This window comes from Halteromyces radiatus (genome assembly GCF_025201355.1).
Source record: "Halteromyces radiatus strain CBS 162.75 chromosome Unknown BX664scaffold_2, whole genome shotgun sequence".
NCBI classification, from domain to species: domain Eukaryota; kingdom Fungi; phylum Mucoromycota; class Mucoromycetes; order Mucorales; family Cunninghamellaceae; genus Halteromyces; species Halteromyces radiatus.
The window spans coordinates 4,129,237-4,154,300 of record NW_026251688.1 but is presented as its reverse complement, the minus strand read 5'-3'; the positions used below and the strand labels follow the sequence as shown (position 1 = coordinate 4,154,300).

Below are 25,064 nucleotides of genomic sequence, written 5' to 3'. Positions count from 1 at the left end.
TTTTTTTTTTTTTTTTTTTTTTTTTTTTTTTTTTGGTAAGTGCACATGTACAACTAATATTCTGTTAACCATTTTTCCATTTCTTCTTTTCGAAAACCGAAATGGGGGGGGGGAAGAAGTACTTAGATCCACGAAAAATAGGTATGTATCCCAGTATTGAATCTTTCTAGATTTATGCATGTTTGTTGGATGTAATAAAAATAATATTGTTTATTAGCATTAGACATAAATAATATTCTGTGATGATTGAATACAAATAATATAGAGATAGGAAGATGATCATAGTCAAGGCAATGAATATATATATATATAAAATATGGTCATGATTTTATTGCGTTGTTGGATCAATAAGGACATTCTACAGTAACATCCTTAATATAGGCAGACACTTCTTGATTCGACCACTAGAAAAAGATAAAAGTGGGATGTTAGTAAAGATGATGATGATGGATGATGAGGACGATGATATGATGGTATGATGGGATGATGACAATGATGATGGATTAGTAATTTACCTTGATAGGACCCTGAGCCCAGTGAGCAGTACCAGCGACATCCGATGAGTCCCATAAACCAATTTGGATCTGAGAAGGATTAGTGGGATACATAGCCTTGCCTTTCTTTTTAATAATTTCTTCTAAAGTGGTTTCCCGGATCATCTCATCATCAATATACCAGCGAATAGCCTTTGGTGACCTATTTTAAGAATTAAAAAAAGAAAAAGAAAAGAGAGGTTACCCAAAAAAGGAAATGTTCATTGCCAAGTTTTTTTTTTTTTTTTGACTTTCAATGTCAAAGAAACCTTACCAATCGATAGTATATTTGTAGAAAGTATCGGATACAGAACCCTTGTGGATTTCACCATTTTCTCCGGTCTTGACCCTTTTACCCCAAAAGTAATTGGTTCTATAGAAAAAAAAAACATTAGACAAAGAATAAATAATCTATAAATATATTTGAACTTACTGAGCATTATCGGCTATAGAATAAACAAAGAAACAAAAACCAGTTAAACCATGATTTTTTTTTTGTTGTCAGTGAGATAGGATGATTTTTTTTTTTTTTTTTTTTTTTTTTTTTTTTTACTTACGAGAAGCAAGAAGCTCAAAGTCGATTTCATCACCTTCAGTAGACTTGAAGATCAGGGCAGTGACAGCACCTCCCACTGCAGGTGCCTTGATTTTAGCTGAGATGCGACCATACTGGACTTCAGAATTGTAAACAAAAGTAGGACCTCGACCAGCTTTGGAGTTGTAGTAAGATTCTACCATATAGGAAAAAAAAATCTTAAGTGTCTATTCTACTTTTTTTTTTTTTGTATGATGATGATGATTGATAAAACTTACTTTCATTCTCATCATACTTGCGAGTATAGCTATCAGGAGGTAAAAGGTTGAATTTCAAGCCATTTTCTGCTGAATCATATTCATCTTCTGTCACATCTTGACCTTCCCATTCTGAGCTTTCACCAAAATTTCCACTAAAAGGAGTGCATTGACCTCCACCACGTTTAGCATAGGATGATGGTGCAGCAGTCAAACCTTGTAGAACAGAAAGACCTAAGAGAGCAATAGCTGTAAGAGAAGTAGATACCATGATCAAGAAAAATACAACAAGTAAAAAAAAAAAAAAAAAAAAAAAAAGTGAAAAAGGAGAAGAAGAAGCACGAAAAAAGTGACAAGAAATATGTCGGCTTTTATAATCGAAGGAGAGGGGGGGGAGACAATGTAGATCCCGCGAAACTCGAGGTTAATAATCAATCATTTTTCAGAATAAGAAAAAAGAAAAAGATTCTCAAGGGGTGTGCACGTTTCGTTCTTCAATTTTAGTAAGATGAAAGAGAGAGAGAGATTGGAGATTGTATCTTCATCAAAAAGAAAGGGGTTTCAAGAGGTAGACTTGTTAGGAGTAACATTTGGAAACTGTTAACCTACGTTCTTAAACGAACATGACTTGTTGGTGTTGATCTATACACAGCCATTGAAAACGTATATCATCATAGGAAATCATTATTCAGATCATCCTATTTATCATCATCATGATCATCATCAAAATCTACCAAACCTTTGGATATATCTTTTATTAATAATAGTCCAATAAATCAAATATATAAAAAACAATCAATATAAACTATAATCCATAATGACAACACGCTGTTTATTATTTGATAAAAAAATGTCTAAACTAGATGATGATGACTATAAAAAGATAAAACAAAACAAATTAGATACAATCTTATATATATATATTTGTCTCCTGATATTATATCTTTTTATCACTTCCTCTGTCTAGAACAACTAACCAAAGTTCCATATTTATTTATTTTTTGCCGTATCGTACCTCCTTATCCCTTTCACTCATCTTTTTTTTTTGTTGTTCTGGACCTTTTTTTTGTTCTTTATATATTCACTTACTTTTTATTGTTCTTCTTCAGCAACAGCCCAGTAGTTACCAACAACAGGGATCTTGGACAAAACATCCTTCTTGACCAAAGGAATATCAGAACCCAAAAGAGCAAGAGCGGTACCAGCACCAGCACCCCATAAAGCAAGAGAAGGAGCACTACAAAAAAAAAAAAAAAGAAATAAGCATTAGTAAAAAAAAAAAAGTGAGAGAGAGAAAAAAACAAAGTTTGTCCAACAAAGAAAAGAAAAAAAAAACAGGTAAAAAGAACAAACTTTTTCATGTACGAACATGTTCTTTCTTTATATAACTACTTACACTCGAATGAGCTTTTCAGGAGTAATGAGACCGAAATGTGGGGAGGTAATGATTTGCTTGACAGGCATTGTATGTTGTTTTTAAAGAATGATAAAGAGGAGAAAGAAAGAAAGAGAGAGAGAGAGAAAAAAAAAAAAAAAGAAACTCAGTCCCAGGGTAACCAAACATCCCATTCAATTTTTTTTTTTTTTCTGACGTGGATGGTGTTGAGAACCCGCAAACCCTCTCTCAAGCCGAACAAAGATAACAAGTTTGGAGATTTCCTTTTATGTTAGTGTTGTTATAAACATGGTTTTGATAGACTTGTTTTCAAAAATAAAAAAAAAAAAAGAAAAAAAATGGTGGCGTTCAGGTAAAAAAACATTTTCTTTTTTTATAAAGAGGGGGGGAATACAACAAGAACCCTAGTTATTCATTCTTGGAAAAAAAAAGTATACTGTCATTTTTGTCTGGTTAGCGCATGGATCAAATCAACAAAAAAAAAAAAAAAAAAGGAGGTTGTTCATCATCCCGCCAATCATATAACAAACAATCTTTTGCTAAAATCATCATCATCAAGAATGTAGATTATTGAACTATCAGAAAAAAAAAAAAAAGACATTGAATAAGTAATGATTACTTTTATTGTTTTATCTACAGCCATAAACTAATCTAAAAAAAAAGGAGGGAAATAGAAATAAGATGTATAAAAGAATCATACAAAATAATATCATTGTAAAGCAAGAGAGAAAAAAAAAAGAGGAGTACCATAAAAGGAGAGGGAAATAGATAAAAAATAATAATAAAATAATTATAATAATAAAAGGGAATCCAAGTGAAATTTGGAAGTAAAAGTTCCGTTTTTAGTACCAGTTGGATTTAGATTGATAATGAAGAGGATCACCACGATTGTTATATACAGAAGGCGGAGGAATAGGAGCCATTGGACGTCCATCACTACTATAATCATTCATATATTGAGGTGGAGGTTGAAAATGTGGAGGAGCAGGATATCTAAAGATATATATATAAGTTTCTATATATGATTTTTATTTCCTTTTTTTTTTTTTTTTTTTTTTTTTTTTTTTTTTTTTTTTACCCATAATTTCCATAACCAGGATAACCACCTTGAGGATAAGCATTAGGATGATAAGAATAATTTGGTATCATTCCTCCAGCATTGTTATTGTAATAACCAGGTCCACCAGTAGCAGCAGCAGCAGCAGCAGCCATTGCAGGATTACCACCATACATATTCATTTGTTCATAATCAAATTGACGATAATCCCTACCACCAAATGAAATACCCCCTCGACCATAATTCATTCCTCTTCCACGACCACGTCCACGACCCATCGTTGCTGTTGTTGTTGATGATGATGATGATGATTTTCCTTCTCGAGCTACAGCTTCCATAAAATCAGGTACTTCTTGATTGGCTTCTTTGAGTAGAGCAATAAAATCATTGACAATATTCTTGTTGTTTCGATTGAAAAAGGCAGTAGCAAGACCAGTGTTTCCAGCACGACCTGTACGACCAATACGATGCACATAATCATCAATATAAGAAGGTAAATCAAATGAAATCACATGTTCCACATTGGCGATATCCAATCCACGAGCAGCCACAGCGGTAGCAACCAACAAAGGAGTACGACCCATACGAAATGATTCTAAAGCCCGTTCACGTTGTGCTTGAGTTCTGTCTCCATGAATAGCAGTTGCTGGAAATTGTTGTGATATCAAAAAGTCATTCAAACTATCGGCCATACGTCGAGTTTCCACAAAGATCAAAGTCAAAGCACCCTTTTTCATAAATCCATTGCTATCCGTATGTAGAATATCTAATAGTGCCGCCCGTTTGTCATCATCTTCCACAAAGAGTACCTTTTGAGTAATGTTTTCTGATGTCGATCCAACACGTCCTACCGATAAAAAGACATAGTCCTTCAAAAAGTCCCGTGCCAAGTGTTGAATATCTCTTGGGAAAGTAGCCGAAAACATCAGTGTAATGCGATCTTGAACACCAGGCATATCTTCTCCTTCAACAATACGTCGAATTTGAGGTTCAAATCCCATATCCAGCATTCGATCCGCTTCATCCAGTACTAGATATTGTAAATGTTGTAAAGATACATGACGTCGTTCAAGAAGATCTACCAATCGTCCAGGTGTTGCCACTAAAAGGTCACATCCTCCACGTCCAATCTGTCGAATTTGATGAGAAATATCCGTACCGCCATATACACAACATGGTCGTACCCAACTTCGATAGGCAAACTTGTTGGCTTCTTCATAGATCTGTGAAACAAGTTCACGTGTTGGTGCAAGAATCAGTACAGTGGGATAACCAGCAGGAGTCGCCATGACACGTTTGTTTTCAGATTCTTCATTATTATCCTTGGATGCATCTTGTTTTGATGATGGACCTTTGGAATACATTTCTGATAAAATAGGGAAGAGAAAACCACCAGTTTTACCAGAACCTAAAATAAATATATGAAAAAGCAAAAAAAAAAAAAAAATAATAATAAGAAAACAAAATCAGTAATCTTTTTCAAAATGATAAAAAAAAAAAGGCGAAATCCTACCTGTTTGAGCACATGCCATTAGATCTCTTCCAGCAGCCACAATGGGAATGGAATATTTTTGAACAGGAGTAGGAGTAGAATATCTTGCCAATTCAATGTTAGTCAATAAATGAGGATCCAAAGGAGGAGCAGTGAAAGTTGAGATGGCTTCAGGACAGTTTTCACCAGTTGCTTCTACAGGAATATCGTCATATTTTTCAAAGTTGATACCAGTATGTTGACGATCTAGATCTTCAGGACTACCAAATAATTCACGTTCTATACGAGGATTTCTTTTGCCGATATGATGAACACCGTCCTTGAAATAACCTTGAGTATCTGAACGACGAGGGACAAAGTCATCACCAGGTCGTCTAAAGTTGCCAGTATTATTATTATTATTGTTGTTGTTGTTGTTGTTGTACGTGTTGTTTCGATAACCATATGATCCACGTTGTTGCCATTGTCTTTGACCACCATCACGATTATAATCATTACGATACCACCTAGAAATAAATAATTGAGTTCTCCTTGTTATTGATCTGTTTATTTTTTTCTTTTACCCTTCAGCACGAGGAGGTCGTTGATTATTCCAACCTTTATTATAATTAGATGCCCCTGAAGGAGTACTACCATCATTCATAAAAGATTGACCAGACGAAGGAGCATTAGAAGGAGGATTGTCACCAAATCCAGTGTTGGCTAAAAAAGAAAGTGATAAAAAAAAAGTTTTCTTAAGATCTTTGGCTTTCATAATGACTCTTTATCTATTGTTTTTTCTTACCAAATTGTTGTTCCAATTTATCTATGGAATTTTCTTGGTTCATCTTTCGCTATATGATGAAAAAAAAAAAATAAAAAGAAAAGAAAAGAAAAGAAAAGAAGAAACAAGGTAAAAGGACAAAAAAAAAAGAAAAAAAAAAAAGAAGAAAAAAAAAAATAGAAAAAAAAAAGGAAAGGGAAGAAAAAAAAAAAGGACCATTGGACTAGATAAATCAAAGCCCGCATTGGCCAGTTGGAATAGATCCCTTCTTAATAATTTAACTGTGATCATTATGCTCTTAATAAAAACTATACTCTTACAAGTAGCCCTTTTATTTTATTTTATTTTATGAAATATGAATTCTATTTTATGATATATAATGATTGGATGATTGATTTGGTTTAATAGAATAATCATGATTATTTGATAGTTTCAACGTGATTGGACAAAAAAAAATAAAAATAAAAAAAATCATTTACTTCTTTTTGGCTGCTTCCTTGTTGGTATCTTCTTCTTTCCGTTCATCTGGTCACACGCGACAGAATAGTGATTCTTATTTCCACGTTTTCCTCATCGTTCTTGGTCTCGTTGTGCCTTTGGTTGTCTGTCTTCCTTGCTGTTTGGATCTATTTTTTTTTTTTTGTTAAGTGCACATATACAAATAATATTCAGTTGACATAACCATTTTTCCATTTCTTCTTTTCAAAAACCAAAGTAGGGGGGGGGGACGAAAGACGTAGATCTCCATCGAAAATATTTATTATAGGAATGAAAATAAAACTACTAAATAAAATTAAATATCCAACTATATACTTTGACAACGTCTATGTTGTCACTAAAAACGATTCTTCTTTCTAATAGATGTCAATGCACGTCGCCATATTAAAGCCAATTGAGGTGTATCGGCTAGTATGTACATTCTATCACCTAAAAGTCCATAGTTGAAATCATTGCTTGATTGGGTATCCAATTGTATCACAATACCAACTTTTCGATTCAAACAAACATATTCTTGATCCTCTTCTGTAGGTTTGGAAACATATTTCAATAATTTCAAAGGAAGATCATATATAGGACTCTTGTTCTATCAAGAATCAAAATGTTAGTTTTTATTGGTTTACTATATTATATATTACCTTTAATGATGGTGATGTTAACAATAAGTGATTGTTTTTCAAAATAACCCAATATCTTTGCCATTTCTAAGAATAATAATAATAATAAAAAAAGATGAATATTATAAAATCTAGATAACATTATATCTGACTTACAGGTAGAGCAGAACCACCATGAAGATAGAATGTCAAATAATCGCCACCAGTAATATGAGATAAAGCATCCTTGACCATATCCTTATTTGATAAAAGTCCATCTTCTTTTTCTTCTTCCATGGGAGTGCCTGATGACTGAGAGATACCTTTATAATGAGTCCAAGGATATATCAATGTTTTCTTTGTTGTTGGAGAACATTGACCAGCAACACCCAAGTCCCGATCTCCAGGTTGTTGTTCTTCCCAACGAAATTCAACCAAGAGTTCCATATTCATATTGCTCGCTGATGTTGTCTTGGAAAATCGATATCTATGCTGACCATTTTCAATCAAATCAAAATTATCCTCTGATATTAAATCCAAATAACCAGTCATTGTCATACGAGATGTCACGAGTACAGAGGATAACAAGGAAGGTAAAGAGGATACTGCCACTGCTGCTGCTGAAGAGGAGGTAACAGATGAAGAAGACCAACATGTTGATTGTTGATAAAATGCGGATGCTTGTGCTCGTTGTTGTCGGCGAGAAGTCCAAGGAGGCCAGAAACCACGACGTGCCAAATAATCTGCTATTTTAAAAGGCCTTGTAGGTTTAGTCTTGAGTATAATGGAAAGTTCAAAAGGTCCAATCACTTGTCTATTTGAATGTATAAAATAAAATTGAGAAACAAACATAATATATATATATACAAAGTAAACTTACAAAGATATCCAATCTTCAGTTAAACTACTTGAACTAATTCCTTTGGCAAGTTTAACCATTTGACCAAATCGTGTCGCCACCACTTCTTGATTCAATTTTATCAATAATTCATAGTCCAAATCTATATAAAAAGAGTTAATATTAGACAATCATATCTTCCATTCTATCTCGGATAGTTTACCTCTAGCAGAAGTCAAACTTGTGAGTTGAACCACTGTAATAACAAAAGAAGAGTTTCAATTTTAGTTGAGAAACCAATGTTTTTTTTTTCTTTACCATTGAAGCGAAGATTTCTTTTGTCGCTACTCCTGTATAATTGAATGCGTTCCTTTCTATAAAAAGAAACATAAAGACAGAGAGAGAAAAAGAGAGAGAGAAAGAGAGAGAGAGAGAGAGAGAGAGAAAAAGAGGAATATAAAAATGGGAAACAAAAAAAAGAGATTAGAAGAATTAGAGCCCCGTATATGCTTTCCTCTCTTTCTCTCTATTTTTCCTTTTCCTTTTTATTCAAAATAAATAACTACCTTACCTCGACAACATGATTTGCTTTAAACTAGTATCCTTGGAAAGCTCACGAAAAGAAGGTAAACGAAGTGGCATAAGTCCTGAAGAGTTGACGGCTGTAGAAGAAAGTGATCTATTTGGACGAAATGATTGATTCATCTTTGATACTGTCCAAGAACTGGCTATTGTACGAAGAGAAGGTAACTGCATAGAATAAGGTCTTTTTTGATATTCTTCATCAGAACTCGTACTTCTTTTTTGTTGTTCACGTACTTGTTGGCTTATAACGTCGGTGGGAAAAGGTAAAATCAAAAGTTCCTGATTTTGGTGATATAAAACATTGGATTTTTGTACCTGATGATCCATGTCAAGACTGGTGGATGACTTGGTATTGTAAAGGATGGATTGTGAATGAATAGGTGATACTCTTGTTTGTTTGACCTTACTGAAGAAACGAAACGAACCAAGGCTCTCGGTTGCTTTTGTATGGGTTTTGGCCGTTGGATCGAACGGAAGTTTAGTATGATTAGTATCTGTGTGTATTTGTGTTTGTTGTTGTATTACTGATTCTTTCAATAGTGGTTTAGACGGTTGAGCAATGATTTCTTCTCTTTTATCCATTTTATTCTCTCAATAAATAAATAAATATATATATTATATGCAAAAAGAAATAAAAAAAATAGGTTTATTGGATACTTTAGATTTTTATACTATTGTTTTGAGTAAATAATAGGGTTGATTCCATTGAAGCTAATTCTTCGGAAGTTAGTTATTGGTAAATAACATTCTTCATGGATTCCTTTCTAAATCCTAAAGTATAATTGGCGTGACTATGATAATAAAAAAAAAGATTTATGATAGGATGAAAAATAGCGGGATAGTATTTATGCATTTTGTCAAAATTTTGACTTGATATCTTTGATTGCGTTGGAAAGACTTTCTCCTGATTTAGATCACTACAGTATACGTATCCACATCATGCTGAGTCAAGGGGAAAGGATGGATGATTATTCCAGTGTTGAACACAAGTGTTAAAAAAACCTTTAATATTAGAAGTGAACCGTGTGAAAAAAAAAGAAAAATTTAGCCAGTTAAACCCAAATGGATCACATTGAACTTTGACAGATAATAGAAAAATGATCATCCACCTATATTGAACGCGTCATTTCAAAAATCTCTTTTTTTTTTTTTTTTTACCAGTTTATACTTTGAATTAAGACAATATCAAAAACAAGAGCCATCTATGTTATAATGCACTATTTATATAATTTTATTATTATTGATCATCAATATGTCTTTAAATTAATCGGTCATAATAGAAATAATGATTGTATAAATTACTATAGTATTGAAAGAGACTTAAAAAAAAAAAAGAGGATGGGCTGAGCGATGTGTAGATGATATTTTAACTTAAAGGATAAAAATGGTGTAACCGACGTCATTTCAACATCATCATCAAAAAGAAGGCATGATTTTTTTTTTCTTTGTGTCTAGTAAGAACAATGAAATAATAATAATCAGGTACCAATCAATTTAAAGAATAATAACGATCATAGCAACCCAAAAAGAGTAGATGATAGCAAAAAGAAAGTTGGCACACGAGAGATCGTCCAAAAAAGGAGAGTGGAGTTTTTCAAAAAAGGTTTTTTAAATTTTGGGGTACCGCTTATCCTTTACGATCAATGGAACCAATGGAACGTCATGAAAAAAAAAAACTTGGATATTTATCATTGTCCATCAAATTCATTTTTTTTTTTTAAGTAGAATCATAAAGAGTGTTTTGTAAAAAAAAAAAAAAAAAAAAAAAAAATTATAAATGATGTTTTAATTAAAATAATAAAAAAAAATGAGATGTTTATTTTTAAGGTACAAGGGGGAAAAAACAAAAGACATCGATGGGAAAAGTTTGAGTGTGTGAAAACCTTATCTTGAATTATTAGCAAATGATATTACCGCCCTTACCATTTTTACTAAATGAAAATAAATAGACATTGGTTTTATCTCACCTGACTCATATAATTTCCACCAATAATAATACGATGAATGGGTTTCGGGATGTTCGATTAGGTTTGGACAAATGGGGAAGTCGATAACCAAAAAAAAACGGGAAAAGATTTTATAACTCCGGAGGCCTGTTGCTATAAAACTAAAAAAAAATCTTTTTTATTATTTCTATCCTTTTCTTTTTTCTTTTTTTTTTTTCTTACGGTAGTTTTTCTTCTTTTCTTTTGTTACCCTTGTATTTTATTTTTATATATATATTTTTGTAATTTTATACTTATTCAACTACATTCGTCATGTCAATGCAAGAAAAGAAAGAAGCTGTCTCTAGTTATCAAGGATCCATAGTAGAAGATTCATATAGTTCTTATGATGGTGATCAATTTGAGGACGTGGATCGATCTCAAGCTGGTTCCAGTTTTTGGGCATATTTTAACGTTGTGTGTGTCATTGTAAGTGAAATATTTGTAGTTTTTTTTTTTTGATTGATTTATTCATTATTTTTTTTATTATTATTATAATAATTGTTATAGGCTGGTACTGGTACTCTAGGTCTTCCTGCTGCTTTAAAACAAGGTGGATGGTTTGGGTAAATAAATCATTATTGACTAGTGAAAACTAAATAATATATTAATCAACGATTCATTTTATTTATTTGTTAGTCTGTTTATTCTATTTTTGGCTTGGTTCATGTCAACATATACTGCCATCATTTTGATCAAATGTCTTTATGCTTCAGGAAATAAACGTATGCATACCTATAAGGATGTAGCTACTGCTGCTTATGGTGTTGTAGGTGGATGGGTTAGTTTTTTCTTCAGTGCATGGATTACTCTTGGTGCTCCTATTCTTTACATGGTGTTATCAGGTGCCAATTTGAATCAACTTTGCAAAGGTACTGTAGCTGAACTAGGTGATATGAAATGGACCATCATTTCTTGTGGTATTGTCGCTATTCCCTTTGTATTGGTCAAGAATATGAAAGAAGTCGCTTTTATGTCTGCTTTTGGTGCTGTCGCTACTGCTATTGTTGTCATCATCGTACTTGTTGTTGCTTGTATCGATCAACAACATTTTACTCCTGAACAAAATGCTCTTCATTATCATATGCCTGTTATTTGGAATCAATTCCCTATTGCCCTCGCCACTATCTCCTTCAGTTTCGGTGGAAATATTGTATATCCTCATGTGGAAGCTTCCATGAAAAAACCCAGGGATTGGAATAAGGTCGTTGCTTTTGGACTTGGTACTTGTGCTGCTTTGTACTTTTTAACTGCTATTCCTGGTTATTATATCTTTGGTAATGATGTTGCATCTCCTGTCTACAATAGTATTTCTGATGGTCCTCCCAAGATCATTGCTATTGTGTTGATGACTATTCATGTTATCATGGCCTCTCCCATTTTAGTGACCTCTTTCTCTTTGGATTGTGAAGAATTGGCTGATATCAGTGTTGAACGCTTTGGAAAATGGGGTGAATTTATCATTCGTGCTTGTTTCCGTTTAGTGATCATGACTTTTGTTGGTGTCATTGCCTGTGTGGTTCCTAACTTTGGTGCTTTAATGTCTTTGATCGGTGCTTTCTCAAATTGTCTTTTGATCTTTGTTTTCCCTGTCTTATTTTACTTCCGTTTGACTGGTTTCCGAAACAAACCTTTTTATGAATTGGCTTGGTGTTTCCTTATTATATTACTTGGTGTGGTTGGATTGATTTTTGGTTCTTGGTCTGCTATCGATGAATTGAAGGTAGCTTACACACATTAGAATATAGATTAATTAGATAATGTTAGTTTTACTTGTATGATTATTTATGACTTTGCTGGTTTACATGGTCACCATAGCTACTTTTTTTTTTTTATATATGTTTGTTTTTTTTGTAAATAAAAGAAAATACCCTATTTAATAATAATATAATAATAAAAATTATCCGACTTTTTGGATTATCTTTTGAGTGAGAAGTATATGTTTGATAATGATGATGATACATATGCTATAATGATATCCTCTTGTGATCAATACCTTCTCCTCCACCTAAACTTGAAACTTGAAATCTCCGCTCGTCTTTCACGTTTCTTGATTTGTTGTTGATATTTGTTGTTTTTTTCATTTCCCGTTCAGTTTCTCTTTTCTCTTTCTCTCTCTTTTTTTTTTTTAACATCTAATTCGTTATATTATGACAAGTCCGGAATTCAGTAGTCCTCTTAGAAAGTATAAACTTGTTTTTCTCGGTGAACAAAGTGGTAATATATTATTATTACTGTTTATTTAATAATCATTCATGTTTTTGACATGTCAACTTTATTTTTTTTTTCTTTTAACATTGTAATCAAAACTATAGTGGGTAAAACATCACTTATTACTAGATTCATGTACGATACCTTTGACAATACATATCAAGTAATGACTAGAAAGAATATAATAATAATAACAATAAAAAAAAAAGATCAACAATCACTTCTGTCACATTCTTACCGTTTTTTTTTCTTCTCAATATAAAATTATAGGCAACGATTGGTATCGACTTTTTATCAAAGACACTTTATATTGATGATCGTACAGTCCGTTTACAATTATGGGATACCGCGGGCCAGGTAATATATATTTTGGAGGAAAAGAATCGAACTCATATGGTGGATATATACAAGTTAGTGATAAACTCACGTGGATGACATTTGTGTTACAATTTATATAGGAACGATTTCGATCATTGATTCCAAGTTATATTCGGGATTCTTCCGTAGCAGTAATTGTTTATGACATTACAAGTAAGGAATCATGAAAAAAGAAAAAATGAATAGTGATTTAATAATATATATTTTTTTTTTTTGATTTAGGTCTTGAATCATTCAATAATACCAATAAATGGATAGATGATGTTCGTGCTGAACGGGGTGATGATGTAATTATTGTTCTTGTTGGTAACAAGTCTGATTTAAATGATAAAAGGTAAGAAAAAAAAGAAAATTATAAACAAGAAAAAAAAAAAAAAACAAGGAGGGTAACACTTCCATCTTATCTTTGAATTAGACAAGTTACTACTGAAGATGCAGAAAAACGAGCTAGAGAGCTTAATGTGATGTTTATGGAAACTAGTGCAAAGGCAGGACACAATGTAAGTTCCTTTTTTTTTTTTATTATTAATGAATCAAGAAGTGCTAATATCATTCAATACAACAACAATTAGGTCAAAACATTATTCAAGAAAATTGCTCAAGTGCTTCCTGGTGCAGATGGAAATAATGAACCAGTCCAAAGAGATCAAAGTAATGTTTTTTTTATATCAAAATGGATTATATATTGATATTAATATTGATCTACTTTTTTTTTTTTTCCTTTATCTAGTGCAAAAAATCAACCTAACCAATACTGAAACTGAGGCTAGTGGTTGTGCTTGTTAGATTATATATAGATTATTGTTGATGTCCTGATTTTTACTCTTTACTTTTATTATTATTATGTTCTCCATATGTTATTTACCTTATGCCATTTATCGATCACCCTCTACTTTTTTTTTTTATTATTATTATATATATATTGTTATTTTTTTTTGGCCATTTTTTTTTTGGCTTGTTGTTTAATCAAAAAATAAACACTTGTATTCTACATCATCATTCAAAGGTATACATTAAGTTACTTTTGTGCAAGTTGTACGTGAGTCATGGGTTGGAAATTTGCATCCCCGCAGACTACCTTTGGGAAATTTCTCACCTTTTTCTTTACCTTCTTTCTTTCTTTAGATATCATTCGTCATGACGAAACCTTTAAATGTATTGATTTGCAATGACGATGGTAAGTTTGCATTTTAAAATTTGATATAAACTATTATTCCTTTATTCTTCTTCATATCATCTATTTTTTTTTTTTTACTGATACTTTATAGGACCACCAAATACTGAAGAGTCTCCCTTTGTATTGCCTTTTGTTGAACACCTTGAACAATTAGGTTGGAATGTCAAGTAAAGCAAATGAAAAAAATGAACTATTTTAAATATATTTATTTTTATTGTTATTATTATCTCCCTGATAGAGTATGTGTTCCCAATAGTCAAAAATCATGGATATCCAAGTCATTTATGATCATGGATCATATTGAACTCAGTTACTTTCATCGTAAAACACATGAAATTTCATATCATCAACAAGATCCCTCTGATTTTATCTTGGTAAAAAGAAAAATATATTATTATTTATTAATGATTAATATTCACTGATTTTTTTTTTACTAGTTAAGCGGTACACCAGCTACTTGTATTAATATTGCTCTTCATCATTTGTTCAAGGACGAACACTTTGATTTGGTAGTGTGTGGTCCAAATTTCGGTAAAAACTCTTCAACGTAAGATTTTTTTGTTTAATAAAATAATGAAGTTAACTAAATTGAAACCATCTACTTTATATATCAAATAGTATATACACTTGCCTCAGGAACTATTGGTTGTGCTATGTAAGTATTAGGTACTGAATTTTTTTTTTATTTTTTATTTTATTCATTTTGATTTGATTAGGGAGGCTACACTTTGCAATCAAAAGGCAATCGCTTTATCTTTTCCATTCTATTCACGCGATTTTTCACCAAATTGTATACAAAATGCTTGTACCATGGGTAAGAAAGAAAAAAGAAAAAAAAAAAAAGGGAAAAAGATGATCCAATGATAAGGTAGACTGATTCATCTTTTTTTTTTTTTTTTTTTGATAGCGACGGAGGTGATACAACAATTATATGAAAAGAATAAATGGCCTGTGGGTGGATTATTCAATATTAATGTCCCTTTGGTGGAAGATCGTTGTCCTATTCATATGACCAAATTTCATCAAGGTTCTTATGGTAGTTTATTCAAACCACTCAAGAATAATAATAATGATAATAGGTCGTCGTATACTATTGAAGAACAAGTCCGTTTGGAATCTGAATCTGGAGGTGGTAGAACCATCTTTAAATTTAGTCCTGATTTTAAAGCTCTGGTCAATGCAAAAGAACCTGTCCCTGGAACAGATGCTTGGTCTGTGGCACAACGTTGTATTTCAGGTAAATAATGGAAATGGAAGTTCTTTTTTTTTTTTCTCTTATTTACTTCTTTTTTATAATAGTAACACCTATGATTGCTGCTTTTGAAATGGCTAATTTAGATATAGATTATGGTGTTGGATTGAACAAACTTTAGAAATAAAAAAAATAATATATATTTATATATTATTATTATTACTATTATCATTGTTATTGTTATTTAGTTTCATTATATTGACCAACCAGCAGCGGATATTGAATTGTAAATTCCTATTTTGTTGGTCTTTCCTTTTTTTTTTTTTTTTTTTTTTCCTTTTTGTTATATTCCATCTTTGTTGTCTTCTTCTATCCCCCCTTTTTTTTTTGTTCCTTTCCTTTATTATTATTATTATTATATATTTTGTGACATTATGGGCAACCCTGACGAATGGCTTGAAACTGTACGTAAATGCGAATATTTACCAGAACAAGATATCAAGAAACTTTGTGAAATGGTAAAAAAAAAAAAAAAAAAAAAAAAAAAAAAAAAAAAAACATCTAATCAGTCAATATAATCTACCTATTTATAATTTCTCCGTTTGTTTATACATATATATATCAAATTTATAATTCATTATTTCGTTCTTATGATTCTTATATTACTTTATTCTTTTTTCAAATGGAAAATAGGTCAAAGAATTACTCATGGAAGAATCTAATATTCAACCAGTACAATCTCCTGTTACAGTATGTGGTGATATTCATGGTAAAAAAAAAAGAAACAAAAAAGAAATTAATATTGGATGGGAGAGGAAATCAATATGGAAAATCATGGGAGATGAAGAAAAAAAAAAAAAAGATAGGAGAAATAGCCCAAAAGATAATTCATAGTGTATAAAACAGGGAGGTAGTTGGATAAATTTTACTCAATCTTTTTTTATAGGTCAATTTTACGATCTTCTTGAATTATTTCGCGTTGGTGGTGAAGTGCAGGACACAAATTATATCTTTATGGTAATTAAGTAAATACAAAAAAAAAAAGAAAAGATTTATTGATAAGTATTTGTTTAATTTGATGGATAGGGCGATTTTGTTGATCGTGGCTACTTTAGTTTAGAAACCTTTACTTTATTGATGGTATTAAAAGCAAGGTAAGTCCAATTTAATATAATAATATAAAAGAAAGAAAATAAACTAATGATATAAATATTTACTTTTAGATATCCGGAAAAGATCACTTTATTGAGAGGAAACCACGAAAGTCGACAAATTACTCAAGTCTATGGTTTTTATGGTAAATAATTGACAATGATATCATTCATTGAATGAATTTTCTCTCTCTTTTTTTTTTTTTTTTCTTTTTCTTTCTTTCTTTCTAAATGATGCAGTTATTACAATGGAATATGGATGGATGGATTGACTGATAAACATATCTTCTTCTTTTTTCATAGATGAATGTCAGGCAAAATATGGGAATGCAAATGTCTGGAAATATTGCTGTTCTGTATTTGATTACTTGACCTTGGCTGCGGTAAGAAGGAATGAAGGTAATGGATGAAGTGAATATTAATATTTTTTGTTTTCTTAGATTATTGATGGATCTATATTATGTGTACATGGCGGTTTATCACCTGATATCAAAGCATTGGATCAAATTCGTACAATACATCGATTACAAGAAATTCCACATGATGGATCTTTTTGTGATTTAATGTGGTCAGATCCTGAGGATATTGAATCATGGTCTGTTAGTCCACGAGGTGCTGGTTGGTTATTTGGTGGAAGAGTCACAAGTGAAGTAAGTATAATATTCTATTATTTCCATCAAATGTTATTCATTCTTTTTTTTTTTTTTTTGAACAGTTCAATCATATCAACAAACTTTCTCTTATTGCAAGAGCACATCAATTGGTACAGGAAGGATACAAATATATGTTTGAGGATGATGCTTTAGTGACAGTTTGGTCTGCTCCAAATTATTGTTATCGGTGTGGTAATGTGGCTTCTATCATGGAGGTACAAAATGGTGATTCTGTACAGGGTCGTAATTTCAAGATCTTTGATGCTGTACCTGATCAAGAACGATTTGCTCCTTATGCAGCTGGTCGTGGTGGCGTTGGTGGCATGAATTCTAAACTTGGTGGATCTGGTGGCCAATATTTTATCTAACGGTTGTTGTTACTTGTTTATAGTTTCTCTCTCTCTCCCTTTTGTTTTGATTCTTCTCTTTTTCTTTTTCACCATTTTTATTTATAGAGGTGAGTTGATTTAACTAATCGTCTTAACTTCTTCATATACATTTTTCTTTTTTGTTGTTTCCCTTCCCTCATTTTAGTGTAGTCTGTGGATTAGTCTTTTTCTATATACATACTTCTTCTTTTTATTATTATCTTTACTATTACTTTTATTTCTTCTTTATGTATTGTATAGTCTCTTTTTTTTTTTTCTTAAATATATTGTCTTTTCCAAAATAAAACATCAGATTGTTGATCATTCAAAAAAAAAAAAAAAAAAAAAACTTCTGACTTTATCGAATGATATTTCAGTAATATATGTACTGACAAAGTGTTGTATGCTTTTTTTTTTTTTTTTTTTTTTTTTTTTTTTTTTTTACAGCCAAAATTTAGGAATTCCTCAGCCAAATGTTGGCTGTAAAAAATCAATCGTCGAGGGGTCATCAGGCAATTTTTCGAAAAAAGAGATGAATTCTTTTGGTAATCATTTTACAATAAGTGGCAAGATAAGCAATAAAATGATACTAGATGATATTAGTCTACTTTTTTAAGAGGAATCCAATGGTGGTCATTTCATTGAATGATGATCATTATTGGATGAGGGATGACGATATTGACATTTCATTTTTAATTTACTTCTATTAATTGGGAGATAAATTGTTATTAAGATTATTGAAAGAGAAATGATTTCATCTATGTTCAGTTCAAACTTGGTATGATGATGATCATTTTTGAGTGAGTAGATGAAATAGAAATATTTCTAATCGAAAGCAATTTTATTGGCTAATTTTTTTGCCTACGGGGTTGAAAATAAGAATTTCCTTTTTTTTCATTTTTTTTTTTTCCTTTTTTTTCTTTTAGAATGAATACATTTTTTTTCGTTACCATTCTTCTTCCAAATGATATATATTGTTGAAAGGCTAGTTCCATTATACTCTTTTTGTTTGAAACATTCATTGTCTTCTTTCTAGATAGCATACGATTAAGGTAAGCAAGAACGTATCACGTAAAGAAAACAAAACAAACTTTACTACTTACTCATTGACTCATAAATTCCTTTTTTTCGTATGTAACATGAACAACTTTCAATAGCTTCAACGGAATGATATGAAACTGGGATAGAATGTACTACTTGACTTGTATTATTGGTACAAAATGACGGGAATAGATTGAATGGATTGTAACTTGATGGTAATACTTTTTTTACTCAATGATATTATGTTAGTGTATAATTCTCTATTTTTTTTTCTTCTATTGACTAGTCAAGCCCTATTTTGAAGATCAATCTTGGATATATATTTTTTTTTATTATCCCTGGTATGGATGTGAAAGGAATACAACAATTAAAAATGATTTATAATATTAATACAAGGATGGATGACAGATATATTAGCAATATTTAGTCTATATAGAATAGTTAGTAATTATTGATTGTATTTGTCAAATGGTATGAAAATAAATAGAGTGATGATTTGATGTTGATAATATAATGATAAAGTTTTGATGTATCAACTGAATGCGGAATTTTATCTCTTAATTGGATCGGCTTGTGTGCCCTATTTTGTTTTCCTATTGCATAAAACATATTCATTACATAAACATCCAATAATAGTTACATTTCATTTTATTTCAATTTTTTTTTATTTTAACTTAAAACAAAAAATAATAAAAAAAAAAAAAGGTATGTGTATATATCATGTCATCATAATAGACTCTACATATATATGTGAAATCAAAATAAATCTCGAGGAGGAGTTTAAAATGAAGGGTCCCGTGCATTTTTTTCCCTTTTTTTTTTTTTTTTTTTGATCTGTCGAAGTATATATTTTTTTTATGTCAACAATCCAACTTCTTGTTTTCTTTCTCTTTCTCTTTAGTTCTTTTTTTTTTTTTATCATGATTTTATTTGTATTGACAAATATTTTTTCTCAATTTTCTTTTGTTGATACACCTTTTGTTTTTCTTCCTCCTATTCCTCATGAAGTCATTCCTCCTCCTCCTCCTCCCGTTGTACCTTGCAGTGTGATATCCTTGGAAATAAGGTGGTTTATTGTTTTCTTGGTTGCTCACAAGGTATTCCCTTTGTTTTTCCCTTTTGTTCTTTTTCCTTTTTGCCATCTCTGTCACCTTCTCATTCTCATGGTTTTGTCATTCCTACAAATGGTGGCAATATCTTTCCACTCTGTCTTTGGACAAGTCTGCTGTCTCTGTTTCCCCTTCGTCACGTCTTTGATCCTTTTTTTTGAAGAATCTGATCTGGCAAACCCTTCAAGTATTGGCTCCCCTCATGATTGTCGTTTTTTATATCATGTGGTTGACAGTATGTGACGTTTGGTTCATCATCAACCTCGCGTTTGATGCCTTTGCCTGTAAGTAAAAAAAACGAAAATAAAAATAGAAACAGATAATTATATGTTTATATTTTTTTCTCAACATATTTTTTTTTTTTTATTTGTACTTCCATGTGTACTTTCTTCTCAAGCTGTCACCACTGCACCGATTGTTGCTTCGCGCCCGGTGAGGTTGGCTTCCGCTTCTCCTTCTTGTCGTAAGTAACGTCCAAATAAATATATTTATCCATATATTGATATAGTTTGTTTTTATTTCTTTCTCTATATAGGTCCTCCTCAACCCATTATCACCACTTCATCGATTGTTGCTTCGCGCCCGATGGAGTTGGCTTCCACTTCTCCTTCTTATCGTAAGTAAAAATAAACATTTTTATCTATATATAGCCTATTTTTATTTATTTCTCTATGTAGATCCTCCTCTACCCGTTACCACCACTTCATCGATTGTTGCTTCGCGCCCGATGGAGTTGGCTTCCGCTTCCCCTCGTCTTCCTTCTCTTTCTCAAGGTAAATTATGTCTAATATACATACTTACAAAGTATATATTAATATTTCTTTTTTTTTTTTTTATTATTATTATTTTGATTTATTTATTTAGTTCCTTCTCGACCTCCCACCACTTTACTGATTGATGCTTCACCCACAGTAAAGTTGGCTTCCGTTTCTCCCCCTCTTTCTCCTTGTCTTCCTCCTCCTCAAGGTACCTCTTATGCAATATAGATAAAATTATCTGTTAGAAAACGAAAATACTCATCCTCTTTTTTTTTTTTTTTTTTTTTTTTTTTTTTTTATGTTATTAACATTCAATATCTCCATCACCCTACGCATGCATATTTTGGTGCTTCTGAATGTGGTATCCTTTTGTGATCTTGTTCCCTGGTGTGATCAAGACAATCATCAAGAAAAAGAAGCAGACATCATCTCGCCCACTGTGGACGATGTCTGTGATTTGTCTGTTGGACTGGTGCCTGACGTTTCTCTTCCTCCATATGCGCCATTGGGTTCCCTTGATGTCTCTGCCCCTCTACAAGGTACGGAAAGATTAAAAAAAAAAAGAACTGGTGATATAGTCATATATGAATATATATGTACATATATATACATTAATATTTTTCCTTTTATTATCTAGATCAAGTGTTGTTCCCTTTGGCCCATTACACAAACGTCATCTCTTTTCCTTCTCCTTGTAAGTATAAACTGTAAACATAAAAGGAATCATTATTTTAATGATCATTATTTGTTATTTTTTTTTTGCAGTTTCCTTCTTCTTTTCTCCTTCCTTTGGTGTTCGTCGTTCTTCCTTCCGTTCCGTGTGTCGCCCTGTTTTCAAAGATGTGAAACGCATCCACTGTCGTGGTGTCCATCGCGTTGCATCTGGAGGTGTTCGCCGTGTTGCTTGTGGTCGCTCTCGTCGACTGGTGTTTACGCGTGTTTGGCACCTTGCTGGTCGTCCTCGTCTTTCTGCTGGTGTTTCTCGTCCTCCTTTTGCCACTGGTGTTCCTCATCCACTTCCCTCTGCTGATGTTGTTCTTCCTCCTTCCTCCGGTGTTCGCCGTTCCCCTCTTCGTGGTGTATATCGTCATCGTTATCATGATCGCCGTCGTGTGCATTTCCGCGGTGACCATTATACATCATCTCCTTCCATCCGTCATGTCACCCTCGGTCACTCTTATCGCCTTGCTTTTCGCCTTGCCTGGATATTTGGATATGGTAATGGCAATCATCCATTTGTCAGGATTCGACATCGGTCTTCTGCTTCTCCTTCCCTTGTCGTTCCTTCTCCTTCAACGGATGATGTCCCATCTTCAAATACCGCCCCTTCACCTGTTGCTGCTGTCTCCCCATCCAATGATGATGCTGTTCCTCCCTCAAATCAACCTACGCACATCATTCCCTCTTCTTCACCTTCTCGTACCGATCCTCCAAAAGCAGGTAAACAAAATCAAATAACAGTGAAACAATGATTATGAAATGGTTTTAATTATTTATCTTACTCCTGTTTTTTTTTTTATTTATTTATTATACAATAGCAACAATCCATTCTCCTCGTCCTCGACCTTCCGGACGTGAACTAGTCTTTGGACCTGCCATCCGTCAACCTCTCATCCCAGAAAGTGTTCGACAAGCACTTTGTAAGTAAAAGTATATTATGTCAAGTTAAATATTTAATTGATTACTGATAAGAAATATGTTCTTTTTTTTTATTATTATTATGATTCTTAGTGGGAAAGCTTGCGTATGGTCCTTCTAGTTCCTCCGATCCTACCTTGGCATCATCCTCCTCCAAGCCATCTCCTGAACGTGTGACTCAGCCAAGTGGTAAGTACTAGTAAAAGAAATCCTATATTGACTTGATCTTACTCTCTTTACTTTATTTCTATATTGAACTGATTTATTTTTTAATTTTCTATCTATTCGACTATGTAGTTCCTAAAGATGTCCCTCCTACTTGCTGTGACATTAGCCGAAAAAGAAAAGCAGGTAACAAGATACTTTATACACAGGATTTAATATGAATATAGATAATTTTGTTTTACTGATCTTCTTCTGATTATAGAGGCCGACCTGGATGCACGACCTATCCCCAAGATCATTCCTCGTACATCGACATCATCATCATCATCATCATCATCATCAGCATCAACATCATCATCATCATCATCATCATCACCATCATCATTGTCATTATCATCAACATCAGCATCAATATCAGTATCAACACCAGCATCAACACCAGCATCATCGTCATCATCATCATCATCAGCAGCATCAACATCATCATCATCAACATCATCATCATCAACATCATCATCATCAACATCATCATCATCAACATCATCATCATCATCAGCATTACCACCATCATCACCTCCTCCTCCTCCTTCTTCTTCTCCATCATCATCATCATCATCATCATCGTCTTCATTATTACCATTGAGGGAAGGTGCATTGTATCATAGTGTAGATAGTAAATTGAAATAAAAGTTATTATTATACCAAATCACGAGTGTACGAATTCGTTATAGAATGATTTTTATTTCCAAACTTGTTCAACACAGAAAACAAAAAGTATTATCATCTTGACTTTTTAGATGAATGAATCAATAAGTGTACAATGATTACAATGCATTTGTGATCATTTATCTATAGAGAATCTTTAAAAGATACATTTTTTTTTCAACGTTATCAATGTTTATTCCATCGTCATCATACTGATCTTTATCTTTTTCTCAACTAGTTTTTTTTTTCTCTTAATTGTGAATTGGATGTTTGCATACCTTCCTGAATAGGATGCGTGCAATGAAATCTACTGAGTAAACAAAAAGAGAATTGTGTTATGACAAGTCACATGTTAAGCAAATGCTGATGATCTTTTCTCAAGTGTTCTTCCAATGATTGTGCCGACTAATATCATTCCTCATCCTCATCATGTTACTACCAATGTAGAATCATCGTCATAGGAGTTATTAGGCATCTTCCCTCTATCAATACATTTATTTTCTTTCATTTACTTGTTCCACCAAATAAAGTTTTCCAGACTGCATAGAATATGCGTGTGGTTGATTTTTTATGCACGATCATGTCCAAGTGCAACCAGGTCTCCCTGTCCTTTTTTTTTTCATCCATGTTCCAATCCCCGATAATATAAAGCAGCTTTTTTTTTTTTTTTTTTTTCTTTTTTTTTTTTTTTCATTCATTATCATGACCTATTTGGTTTTTTACAAATTACCACCACCGATTGTCATTCATGCTTTACCATTAGTGTTACTCTACCTTATTGTACTATGTTTGGACTATGTGTTACTTTGTTACCATCGTCGATCCATCATGCGAGTAACTTTACCCATGAAAGCCTCTCATCATTGGCTTCTCTGGCTTATCGCTACATATCATATCATTCTTCCACTGATTGTTGTGTCCCATTCACAACCTTTGAATGTATTTTTCACGGCTGGTCCCATCTACATGGCATCCTTCACAGCTCATCTCCCTTCATACAAACTCCTGTCTATTCCTCATTGGATCAAAGCATTGTCAACGGATCTTTTGGATACTAATCAAGATGGCCTTCCTCGTGTACATGGTTTGGCCAAAGTGGCGCGTGGGATCTTCAAACTATCTTTGATCTACTCTGTACTGGATCCATGGTTTCTATCTTCTGTCAATGACAACCTGCTGTTGACTTTGCAATACCCATGGTATTATCCTCAAAGTTTGCAATACAATCTCGTGTTGGGCATCAAAGCATATTGTCTCCTAGGTGTAGTGGATATCTTCTTGGGTGTGGAACAAGTCATCTCTGGTGTACGATTTATTGATCTCTTCCATTCCCCTATTCTGTCTTCTTCTCCTCGTGATTTTTGGTCAAGACGGTGGAATATGGTAGTACGCAATCAGTTTCATCATCAAGTGTTTATGCCTATGCAAGCAGATATGTACAACAATAAAGAAAAGACAACATCACAACCCATCCATCCACAACAAAAGAAAGGATTCTGGTCATCAAAAAATGGACGTGGACTTGTGGTATTCATGCTTAGTGGGGTAAACATATGTATATTTATTTACTTTTGTTCCTAATCATTCTACTTTTTTTTTTTATTTATTTATTTATTTTCATTAGGTTCTTCATGAACTGATTATTTGGAGTACTTGTAGAGAAATAACACTTGAAAATTTTACCTTCTTTACGTTACATGGTATAGCAGTATTGGTGGAAACAAGTGTGACAAGGAAACAGAGAAGAACGAATACAATGGAATTGCTGTGGTGCAGGCTCGCCTACTTTACTTTTATGACCTTGACAGCTCGACTCTTTTTGGCTCCCTTTGTGCGACATGATTATTTGACTCCATTATCAATCACGTTTAGTTTTACTTAGATATATATATATATATAGAATTAGATTTTGATATATGATTTTAAATAAAATGATATTCCATTGATTTTTTTTTTCATCTCTATTTTTTCATCAGTATAAAT

The 25,064-nt window shown here is 32.4% G+C and overlaps 11 protein-coding genes across 11 annotated transcripts; 6 read left to right on the top strand and 5 right to left on the bottom strand.

Annotated features, from left to right (window-relative positions):
• Window positions 1-34: 34 nt before the first annotated feature.
• Window positions 35-1,596, bottom strand: BX664DRAFT_383956 (concanavalin A-like lectin/glucanase domain-containing protein; the record flags this gene model as incomplete). Its single annotated transcript, XM_051549150.1, has 6 exons — window positions 35-404; window positions 516-696; window positions 808-906; window positions 967-979; window positions 1,091-1,264; window positions 1,347-1,596. 6 exons carry the CDS (start codon window positions 1,594-1,596, stop codon window positions 345-347), a joined length of 777 nt encoding a protein of 258 aa, XP_051403947.1. The 3' UTR covers window positions 35-344.
• A 366-nt stretch (window positions 1,597-1,962) lies between these two features.
• BX664DRAFT_327076 (ubiquinol-cytochrome-c reductase complex subunit-domain-containing protein) lies at window positions 1,963-2,854 on the bottom strand. Its single transcript, XM_051544349.1, has 2 exons — window positions 2,722-2,854; window positions 1,963-2,562 (listed from the first exon to the last, which is right to left on the bottom strand). Exons 1-2 carry the CDS (start codon window positions 2,787-2,789, stop codon window positions 2,418-2,420), a joined length of 213 nt encoding a protein of 70 aa, XP_051403946.1. The 5' UTR covers window positions 2,790-2,854; the 3' UTR covers window positions 1,963-2,417.
• Window positions 2,855-3,303: 449 nt separating this feature from the next.
• On the bottom strand, window positions 3,304-6,324 carry BX664DRAFT_383955 (ATP-dependent RNA helicase ded-1; the record flags this gene model as incomplete). The annotated part of the gene is made up of 7 exons (XM_051549149.1): window positions 3,304-3,714; window positions 3,800-5,186; window positions 5,292-5,644; window positions 5,696-5,776; window positions 5,834-5,972; window positions 6,055-6,103; window positions 6,250-6,324. 7 exons carry the CDS (start codon window positions 6,322-6,324, stop codon window positions 3,564-3,566), a joined length of 2,235 nt encoding a protein of 744 aa, XP_051403945.1. The 3' UTR covers window positions 3,304-3,563.
• A 435-nt stretch (window positions 6,325-6,759) lies between these two features.
• BX664DRAFT_327067 (uncharacterized protein) lies at window positions 6,760-8,381 on the bottom strand. Its single transcript, XM_051544348.1, has 6 exons — window positions 8,284-8,381; window positions 8,189-8,221; window positions 8,008-8,128; window positions 7,305-7,941; window positions 7,170-7,235; window positions 6,760-7,117 (listed from the first exon to the last, which is right to left on the bottom strand). The coding sequence occupies exons 3-6, from the start codon at window positions 8,064-8,066 to the stop codon at window positions 6,869-6,871; spliced, it is 1,011 nt and encodes a 336-aa protein (XP_051403944.1). The 5' UTR covers window positions 8,067-8,128; window positions 8,189-8,221; window positions 8,284-8,381; the 3' UTR covers window positions 6,760-6,868.
• An 85-nt stretch (window positions 8,382-8,466) lies between these two features.
• On the bottom strand, window positions 8,467-9,144 carry BX664DRAFT_327066 (uncharacterized protein). The gene has a single exon (XM_051544347.1). The coding sequence runs from the start codon at window positions 9,130-9,132 to the stop codon at window positions 8,533-8,535; it is 600 nt and encodes a 199-aa protein (XP_051403943.1). The 5' UTR covers window positions 9,133-9,144; the 3' UTR covers window positions 8,467-8,532.
• Window positions 9,145-10,695: 1,551 nt separating this feature from the next.
• BX664DRAFT_327063 (transmembrane amino acid transporter protein-domain-containing protein) lies at window positions 10,696-12,510 on the top strand. Its single transcript, XM_051544346.1, has 3 exons — window positions 10,696-10,964; window positions 11,046-11,101; window positions 11,175-12,510. Exons 1-3 carry the CDS (start codon window positions 10,809-10,811, stop codon window positions 12,274-12,276), a joined length of 1,314 nt encoding a protein of 437 aa, XP_051403942.1. The 5' UTR covers window positions 10,696-10,808; the 3' UTR covers window positions 12,277-12,510.
• A 114-nt stretch (window positions 12,511-12,624) lies between these two features.
• Window positions 12,625-14,028, top strand: BX664DRAFT_327060 (rab protein 6). The gene is made up of 8 exons (XM_051544345.1): window positions 12,625-12,752; window positions 12,851-12,909; window positions 13,017-13,103; window positions 13,205-13,277; window positions 13,347-13,458; window positions 13,540-13,624; window positions 13,697-13,775; window positions 13,855-14,028. The coding sequence occupies exons 1-8, from the start codon at window positions 12,686-12,688 to the stop codon at window positions 13,908-13,910; spliced, it is 618 nt and encodes a 205-aa protein (XP_051403941.1). The 5' UTR covers window positions 12,625-12,685; the 3' UTR covers window positions 13,911-14,028.
• Window positions 14,029-14,258: 230 nt separating this feature from the next.
• Window positions 14,259-15,704, top strand: BX664DRAFT_327056 (survival protein sure-like phosphatase/nucleotidase; the record flags this gene model as incomplete). Its single annotated transcript, XM_051544344.1, has 8 exons — window positions 14,259-14,301; window positions 14,393-14,468; window positions 14,540-14,675; window positions 14,739-14,832; window positions 14,920-14,956; window positions 15,018-15,115; window positions 15,209-15,538; window positions 15,601-15,704. The coding sequence occupies 8 exons, from the start codon at window positions 14,262-14,264 to the stop codon at window positions 15,672-15,674; spliced, it is 885 nt and encodes a 294-aa protein (XP_051403940.1). The 3' UTR covers window positions 15,675-15,704.
• A 115-nt stretch (window positions 15,705-15,819) lies between these two features.
• On the top strand, window positions 15,820-17,985 carry BX664DRAFT_293396 (serine/threonine protein phosphatase Ppe1). Its single transcript, XM_051542043.1, has 8 exons — window positions 15,820-16,011; window positions 16,187-16,262; window positions 16,440-16,510; window positions 16,580-16,647; window positions 16,717-16,790; window positions 16,948-17,027; window positions 17,085-17,294; window positions 17,360-17,985. Exons 1-8 carry the CDS (start codon window positions 15,928-15,930, stop codon window positions 17,663-17,665), a joined length of 969 nt encoding a protein of 322 aa, XP_051403939.1. The 5' UTR covers window positions 15,820-15,927; the 3' UTR covers window positions 17,666-17,985.
• A 1,578-nt stretch (window positions 17,986-19,563) lies between these two features.
• On the top strand, window positions 19,564-22,750 carry BX664DRAFT_383949 (uncharacterized protein; the record flags this gene model as incomplete). The annotated part of the gene is made up of 13 exons (XM_051549148.1): window positions 19,564-19,803; window positions 19,979-20,099; window positions 20,213-20,278; window positions 20,351-20,431; window positions 20,493-20,588; window positions 20,680-20,781; window positions 20,972-21,112; window positions 21,211-21,267; window positions 21,339-22,013; window positions 22,112-22,213; window positions 22,305-22,400; window positions 22,509-22,562; window positions 22,639-22,750. Coding segments are annotated over 13 exons (1,941 nt in total), but the record flags the coding sequence as incomplete, so codon positions are not given.
• A 1,014-nt stretch (window positions 22,751-23,764) lies between these two features.
• BX664DRAFT_293393 (uncharacterized protein) lies at window positions 23,765-25,034 on the top strand. The gene is made up of 2 exons (XM_051542042.1): window positions 23,765-24,626; window positions 24,706-25,034. Exons 1-2 carry the CDS (start codon window positions 23,784-23,786, stop codon window positions 24,961-24,963), a joined length of 1,101 nt encoding a protein of 366 aa, XP_051403937.1. The 5' UTR covers window positions 23,765-23,783; the 3' UTR covers window positions 24,964-25,034.
• Window positions 25,035-25,064: the final 30 nt, after the last annotated feature.